General features: G+C 43.4%; 1 protein-coding gene across 1 annotated transcript in view; it reads right to left on the reverse strand.

Annotated features, from left to right (window-relative positions):
• Positions 1–8,496, reverse strand: part of sema3aa (sema domain, immunoglobulin domain (Ig), short basic domain, secreted, (semaphorin) 3Aa) — a 22,685-nt gene extending 14,189 nt beyond the window's left edge. The window contains exon 1 of the mRNA XM_037242611.1: positions 8,391–8,496. Coding sequence (XP_037098506.1) covers positions 8,391–8,496 — 106 coding nt within the window. The remainder of the gene's footprint in view (positions 1–8,390) is intronic.
• Between the last annotated feature and the right edge of the window lie 226 nt (positions 8,497–8,722).

Consider the following 8,722-nt stretch of genomic DNA (forward strand, 5'->3'; position numbering starts at 1 on the left):
ATGCTTTATTCTAAAGCAAAACAATCTGTTAACGTGAATTTACATCACCGTATTGATTTTGTATCAGAAAAGCTTCCCTTCCATCCCGTTAGCTACCGATGCTATCGCTGATGTCATTGTGTGACACAATCTCTCTACCAATTGTGATTGTGTTTCCATTGTGCCTGGAGAGTCAAAACAGTTGAAGGCACTGCAATGACAACACACAAACACAAAAACACTAACAGCATCTTTATCATGGCTGGAATCTCGTGCATGTTTGTGTGTGTAAGCTAGCGGGGGAAATACGGCGACCTATAACCTAAACACGGACACGCTCGCTTGGAAGCCACACGCGCCACTACGATTTGGCAACATAAGACTCATGCCCTTGTGCAAGTTTACAAAACTATTGCCACACACACTTGGTCACAGTCTAATCTACTTGACGTTTCCTGCTTACTCGGCACAAATTTTGGGTGCGGCGAGCGCATAGTGGGCAGATTGTAACAGTCACACACTCACGTGTCACGTATTTTGCCATCTGACGTACGTAGTGGAGTGTGCAAAAAAAGAAAAACCAGCGGGAGCAAAACACACACACGGTTGACATTGAGTGTGAACCACAGTGGTGTTGTTTTATTGTTGTATTCTGAAAACACACTTGACTGAAGAGGAAACAATGAATTGACATTGTGTGGAGAAGTGACCATTTGGCAAACAGGCGTCGACGCCCACACGCCGCGCAGTAATGAAAGACAAGCCCATGGGCAGGATTTCTTTTTTTTCCCCTTTGGAAACGTTGGAAGAACTCAGCTGTGTGAGCGTGTGTGACGAACAGACGATTAATAACAATTAGTTCATATTGCACACAATGTGTTATTTGACATTTATTATATTTCTGGCTACTATTACAGCATTATGTGCGTTCTAACCTTTTTTTAGACTTGAAATTACAACTTTTGTAATATTAATCAACTGTTACCATAACAGCATTATTGGTGTATTTTTGTTGTTGTCATTTTTAATTGAAATAAGGGGCTTTATTGCAATAATTTTTGTGCTTTTCTCAATTTTATCGTGTGTAAATTAAGATTTTTCATCTAGCTTTTCACATAGTTTTTAATATTTTGCACTAATGAAATTACATCAATGCATGATATTTTTGGAATGCTGAAATTAATCTTTTAAATCTCAAGTCATTTTTAAGTTAGTCACATTATTATTATAAAATGCAAATATGGATTTACCAGGTTTTAGAAGCTACTGGAACCCTCTTGTTGTTTTAATTTAAGAAAAAGTCTTAGGAATTTATATTGTTTGATGAACAAAACTGCTTTAGATCCCTTAAAGGGCCTCATGCGGGATAATCGTCACATTTTTAGCTGTACGAATAAATCATTTGAAGGGAGTGTGTTGATGAGGATGGAAAAAAAGGGAGTTGGCGACCTTCAAGCATGATTTGATTTTTGTAAAAGCAAAGATGTGTCGTTCTTGCACGTTTTGTTTGGAGTTTTCCAACCTCCAATTCAGAACTCCACCCTTTCCTTTTCTTCTCAGTGTGTGTTCGACGAGGTTTCGGCCTCAAAACACAGGTGCGGGAAAAATGGCAAGAAAAAAAGAGGCATGGAAAATGTGTGCGGCGCTCCACAATGTGTTCAAATATTATCCTAAGCTCAAGGATATCCACACAAAGTTCTCCTCCCTCTCTGGCTTTTCTTCTTCGCGCCTTGCAGGCGAGAGCACAGTAGCAGGTGTGGGCCTGTTGCCGTGGCGACGCAGGAAACAACACAACCAGGTGCCAGGTACAAAGATGACAGTTTGCACACTACTCTCGTTTCTGCTGCCACGTTTTAAATGGTTCTCATATTTTGGGAGAGTTAGACTTTCCGAAAGCATTGGCTCAAGTGTGTGTCAAATGTCCGAACTCTCTCATCGGCGCTCAAGGGGCTGGATGAGTGAAGAGCGGAACAAAAGGAGCAGAAAATGAAACATTCGGCCCTATGCGTCACATTCGAACAAGAGTTGCACACGCATGATTAAAAACAATTACACTTAGTGGGTAATTTGTTTTCACGTCCCCTCCAAAGAAATTGTTTATCTTTTGTTTATGATCATTTTAATAAATACAAAGTCAATGTCCAGGCATGGTAAATATATATTCATCTTTTCCCACAGTATTATTTTTTGTATACAAATTTTAAAGCTTCTTTCTATTCTATAAATATTTGTATTTTACTTTTAATACTTAACATATTTCCTCCTTGAAAGCAGTTTTGTTTTTTCCACAGTATTTAGTTTTTTAAAATGTATCAATAGGCAAGGCAAGTTTATTGATATAGCGCAAAAGTGAACTCAATATGTCTTACGCAGTTACAAAACATTTAATAGTCAAATGTTTGAAAAAAAGACTAATTTAGACCACTTTAAAAAATAGAAAAACTGAAGACATTTAAAAGCTAAGTAGAGAAATAATAGTTTACTAAACTTACTGGCACAAGAGAACATTTTTGGACAAAATTAATTACAGATTACTTTTAATTTTAGTAGACTTTTTTGTTTGTTTTCAATCTTCCATATTTTTGTATAATTATTTTATTTAGATTTTCCTCAAATTTTCAATCTTTACTGTAATATTTGTATTAATTTTTGCCCCCATTGCCTTATTATTTAAAGGGGAAGTCATGTAAAAAGCAAATCTTTACAATAGTATGTTTTATGCTGCCCCACGAGCCTAAAAATGTTACTCTGATTAATATTGCATTTTTGGAATATGAATTAAGCTGGAAAATCCTCGGGCATTTTGCTACTTGCTGTCGACTGAAAATGACATCACAGGTGCCTCAAGACCAATCACCTGTTTTCTGAGTTTGGTCATGTCACGGTCGCAATTATAAGATTATTGTGGAGGTTTGCTTGATTTTTCTTTCAGAAGTTAAGAGGGGTTCCTAATCATCAATGGAAAGGCCAAAATATAAGGGACACAGCGCAGCAAGCATTGTGCCAAATATTAAACTCAAGATGACTCAACACGAGCGTCTGAAAAATGCAGACGCGTACAGAAGCACACACACGTTCTAAATAGTGGTTGAATATGGAAGCATTTGATTAGTGCGTCTCCTCCTGTCACTGCGCGGCGGGACCACAGCGAGCGCGCCGACCACAGGCAGGCTGGAGGCCTGGTGGCGCCCACCGCAGCGAGCCCACACGTGCACGCCGCTAAATGTTCATGCGACATCCACGCTCTCTGCTTCTCATTTAACACACAAACACACACAGATGGGGTTTGTATGCAAATGCCGGCCGGCTCTGCAGATGAATCAAACGCCGACGCTGCGGTCACGTGTGTCTGCTTCGTGTCGCCGCTGACATTTCATTCCAGACTAATGAGGCGAGGCTGCAGAAAGCGAGAGGGCAAATTGTGGATGGCGAGCACAATGGCGGTCGGCGCCCCTTGAGAGAAAACAGCAATACGCGCTAATTAATTCAGACTGGGAACACAAGGAAATCTAGAAAGTTAGAAATCAGCTGTCGACACCAGTTTTGCCAAAAACAACATTCACAACAGTTTCACTGAGCAACACGGCATTTGGAGGAGCCATCAATCATGACACGACGCATAAAAATGTCTCAAGGACCCATGTCCAAAATAGTCCAGGAAGTCAGCGGTTTTGGTTTGAAGTGGCCTTTCTGATCCAACTGCAATACTTTGCTAAAAAGGTTGAAAGTCTGATACCAGATTCAGAGCGAGAATTTGGTTGACCCATGTTTGATAACAGGACGCACGAAAAAGTCTCAAGGACCCATGCCTGGAATTCAACAGGAAGTCGGCCATTTTGATTTAAAGCAGCTTTTCTGATCAAAATGTAGGACTTGTTAAAAAAGTTGTGGAAAAACCCTGACACGTTTGACCCAATGACACAAAATTTGGTGGACCCATCTCTCATGATAGGACACACCAAAAAGTCTCAAGGACCCATGCCTGACATTCAACAGGAAGTCAGCCATTTAAGTTTGAAGCAGTTGGAGGCACATTTAATTCTACGGGGGAGTTTGTCCAACTGAGCTCCAATCATAAGTAAGTTTGGCCATCTAAGAAAAAAAGCAGCCCGACTCCTTCGTCCCATCAAACATGTCCACGTGTTGTCCATCAGTCCGTCACTCCACTAATTTGTAACTTGATTCTACAAGGATCGAGCGGTGCGCCCTCCTCTCCTCTGTGACTGACGAGCATTAGCAGGTGGGAGCACCCATTCATACCCGCGTTTCAGCAAATCCGCACCTCAGCTGTAACTCGAGACCCTCACGGCAGATGCAAAGACAGCGGCGAGGTGGACCGTTTCCCCGACATTCATTCTGCGGGGATATTGCGGCGGCCAACAAAAATCCTGATTGTTGACGTAAATCCGCATTGAAACAGTCTAGACAAACAGGATTGTTTGTGACGGAACTCAACAATAGTACAACCGGATTATACGCAACACCACACAATGCGACTTCCTGCTAATGGACAAATGGGGTAATTGTAATTAGTAGAAAATGCTATGTGCAGAGTCACGTAGTAAAAAAATTAAATAAAAAAATGGCACCCAAAAAATCAACTTGTTTTTATTTATTTTATTTTATTATTATATATACTTTTTTTATTGCAGTTACCCTGCAATAAAATTTGGTTTTACGGCCATAAAATGTTTATTGTCAGACTAAATGAATAAAATCATTGTTAGTAAACACACTACATAAAAACTGTTAATATTAACTGACACAATTTTTGGATGATCAGAAACCTGATTTTGTCATGGAAGCATCCACGTTCATCCTCCCCGAAAAACTATTTGGTACCATGAGTGAATGAATGCAAGTCATTCCCTGTGGACGAAAATAAAACACATTCCACATTTCCACATAATGCGCTTCCCACCGGGTTCTACATTGCTTCTCTTAGTCATAGCGAGTAGATTCTTGCAGAATGTGCGGCACGTAGGGCGTCTGCACACGAGTGAATCAGAGTGGGACTGTTATATATTTGGGTTTAACACACAAGCGTATTTGGAATTTTTTTTTTTTACAACAAAGCCACGGCAAAACATGGGTTTGCTGTCGTAGGAATGTGTACAAATGGGGCACCCTTGATGAGAGTTAAGCATATCAAGCAGATAGAATGCAAAACATTCTTAAAGATTTGTACTTTAAGTCGGCGGCGTTGTGGTTTGTGCGTAGGAGGAGCTCCGCAGAGAGGCCGGCGTCTCTAAAGTTGGCGAACACCTTGTAATTATACACATCCGGCACGACAGGGTGGACAGACGAGACAGACAGAAGATGCTCGCTGATTAGCCGACATCCCAAAACGTACACCAGACTCTTTTGGATCCGACGAGGACACAATCATAGAGACTGGCTTATTATGGAGTCCAGACTGCAATAAATGCGGTTCCACATCGAGAGTCTATTTGAAGCGCTGGAAGTCCGATCCAGATTCCCAGCCTTCTTCACTTCACGGTTGGACTCCATAATTACCCCGAGCTGACAGAAATTATCAGGTTCCCAAAGCGTTTTAGGCTTTGGGATCACTAGGGGTTCACTGTTTGCTTTTCTATCACGCATATTTACACGACTCGACCTATAGGAGGCAGTGTTCCTCCTGCTGACTGTTTGCAGTTTAAAAGGCTTGTGCAGGCATTGTGTTGAGGAATGCATAAGTGCATTGAACCGTGGGAGTAAAGCATTGTGTTCGTAGACGCATTCGTGCGCAAAGAGAAGTCACCAACAAAGTAATGATCCACTTTTTCTAACCGGTTGTAAATCGAGCAATCGTATCTATAACAAGGTGGGTGGAGTGAGATTCCCCCAGTTGGAGAAGTCAGCGCCTATTGTTGTCACTAGACTCCTTCGGCATGCTGCACATTTTTCCAAATTGAGATTCCCATATGTTGTGACTTGTGCATTGAACGTGAAGGAGTTAATCTTTTCCGCCGCTTTTCCATTCCACCCTCCATCCTCACCTAGCCATCACTAATTACAGCAGGAAGCCCGTGATTATGTTTACTATCCCTAAGTCCATCTCCACTTAGAGTTCTCCTTTCACCTCCCTTGTGGACGAGAAGTAAAAGTATTTGTCCCACGAGGAGGGAAAAATCATTAACTCCTGCGATCTTCCACTCGGAGAAGCCAGGACATTTTTTTTTTTTGTCCAATGTCCCAACTGGCCCCCTCTGGGAAATCATTCACTCTGCACTTGCCGCGCCAGCTGCCCCGTGAGGGCTCATTTTATCTGTCGGCCACTTTGCGCGGCCAACTGGCCCCTCGTCACTGCGTCTTTTCCACTTGATCTAAATCAGAGACGTAGTCCGACTCCTCGAAAGGTTGTTCTCGGTCGGCTCTTCCGTTTGAGGAGGCTTCTTCGTGTGCCGGCTTGTTTATTTGACAGTCCCAAAATCACAGGCCTCGCTTGTTCCGTCCACCTCGCCGGGGCGTCACTCAGCACCCGTGTGGTCGTTCCGCTCGAGAGGATTCAGTCTTGTCGTTTATTTGACTTAATTACTATGCTGGGAGAGGAGATGAGTGACACCTCACTCCACGGCCAGCCTCCCTTCCGTCTGTGACCGTCTTGCTGCCAAATCCTGGCCACGTCCCTCCTTCAAGTCCCGTGACAGGCATCAACATCGCCTTGAGACACCTGTGGGGCTCCAGACACAACGCGAGCGACGAGGCACACAATCAACGACATATTTGTTGCCAGATCCATACGCGCACAACCAGGTGTCAAATTATAAGACTGAGAAAAAAAAAGGCAAGTCATTGAGTCCCTCTGCATGTAAAAACAAAGAGGTTGTGCTTTTTAATTTATCACTCATGCACTTAATACCAGATACTGGATGACAGACTATTTCTCTTGAGTAGCTGTCAGGGAACCATTCTCGCATTCTCCACACAGATGGCCAAGGGAGGGATGACATTTTCCCCATCACGCCTGCAGGCTGGGCCTCCACTATGGCACCCACGGGAGGTATGACTCGGATCAGGTGAGTCCTGGCAGATTTATACGCGTCCTCCGAGGAGCATGCATGAAGCCTTTCATTCTTCGGCTTTCCAGGCTTCGGTTGCCCAGGTAACGCTTCATGTACATCTCGACTGTCCGCAACTGATCACCGCTACTGTCAGCAGCCTCAGCTTCTGATCAAGGCGCACAGATTTCAACTTGGGCGACCGCCCACTTTGCACCACCGGCGATTATTCCGACTCAATGAAAGTCGCCGTCTCGTCTCTTGCCTAGGCCAAAAGGCTGAGAATCGGTGCCCAAAAGCAGGGTCAGAGTGGACACAAACTGTGATAATGGGAAATATATCACACCAAAATTACAACCTGGGCTTCGTCGGAAGGATGAAACATGTCATATAGCAGGCCGCTAAACATAAGTTACAGCAAACAAGACGGTTAAAGATAGAACATCAATTAGAGTGGCAAACATTACATTCACCTCTTTCACGAGATTTCTAAATATATTTCTCAACGAGAGCAAAATTATGCCAGAGACCAAAGCGAGTCGAGCACACAAGGGAAAGCTTCCACCACAAAGTCCTGTTGTCACTCGCAAATTGACAGCGATTGATCATAAATTTTAAGAGGGAAGGTTTTACGAGAGAGACTAAAATAAAGAGACCACACTCTCTGTTGGCCACTTTGGATCGTGTTTTCGGGCGAGAACCACAAGAGTCTTTCTCCGAACCTCCCAAAAGTATGCTGAAAATGTCATTTTTCCGAGTGAAGAGGAAAAGTTTACTATTAGAAAGAGTCGGATTTAGCGGGAGGTGAGGAGGAATGAAAATTGGAAGAAACAACAGGAGGCAATGACACATTTGCCGTGTTTGTCCAGAAAATGCACTAGTCAACATTTAAAAAAAAAAAAACTTCTGCAGACATATTTATTCAAAACTTCTATTTGGGACATAGCTAAAGCTTAAAGAAAGGATCAGTGTCTAAAATGACCCCCCCTCCCATCTTCTACCTTATTTGACGTTAGATTTTGGGACAGAAGCCATTAAAACGGAGGCTCTGTCCAGGGCACTTAACAGGGCTGCACAGGGGGAACAAGGGCCAATATATACATTTAACTTCAGGCAAGAGCTCTACCTCAGCATATGGAACCAATCTGGACATTTGTAACGTGAATAGCAAATTTGAAGCAAGAGAGAGGCTAAGTAACAGAGAAGTTAACGGGAGATGCTTTTGCAGGCAACCGGCGACTTAAATAGCCGCGCAAAATTAGAGGAGTAAAAAAAAAATCCTTGTGAGTAAAAAATAGATGAAAAGAAAAGAATGAAAGAGCGCCCGTGGGCAAGAAAAAGACTAGACGAGCCTTGTGTTGCAAAAGTCCCACATTACCCAGGAGACTGAAACGAGAATGGGCTTACCCTTGTAGGACAGCTTTAGCCTGGGTACATTGTGCTTGGGCTCTAGTCCACTTCCCGGCTGTACCGCCCCGCATAGCAGCACCACAAAGCCAAACAGGTAATCCATGGTGCTGGAGTGCTGCCGGCTGGCCTCCAGACCAGGGGGGCACTCACAGCCCTACCAGCGCCCCAAGACGAGTGGCTCCAGGGGGGCAGAGCGACAAGCCTGGAGAATCCCTCTTGGTGAGTATGGAAAGTGACCCGGTCCAGGGGAAGGGGAAGAATCCAAAAGGTGTGCCCCCTTTATCTTAGGAGTGATGGGCAGTGTGAGGTGGGGTGCAGCTCACATGGCT

Source organism: Syngnathus acus, chromosome 23 (genome assembly GCF_901709675.1).
Source record: "Syngnathus acus chromosome 23, fSynAcu1.2, whole genome shotgun sequence".
Classification (NCBI taxonomy): domain Eukaryota; kingdom Metazoa; phylum Chordata; class Actinopteri; order Syngnathiformes; family Syngnathidae; genus Syngnathus; species Syngnathus acus.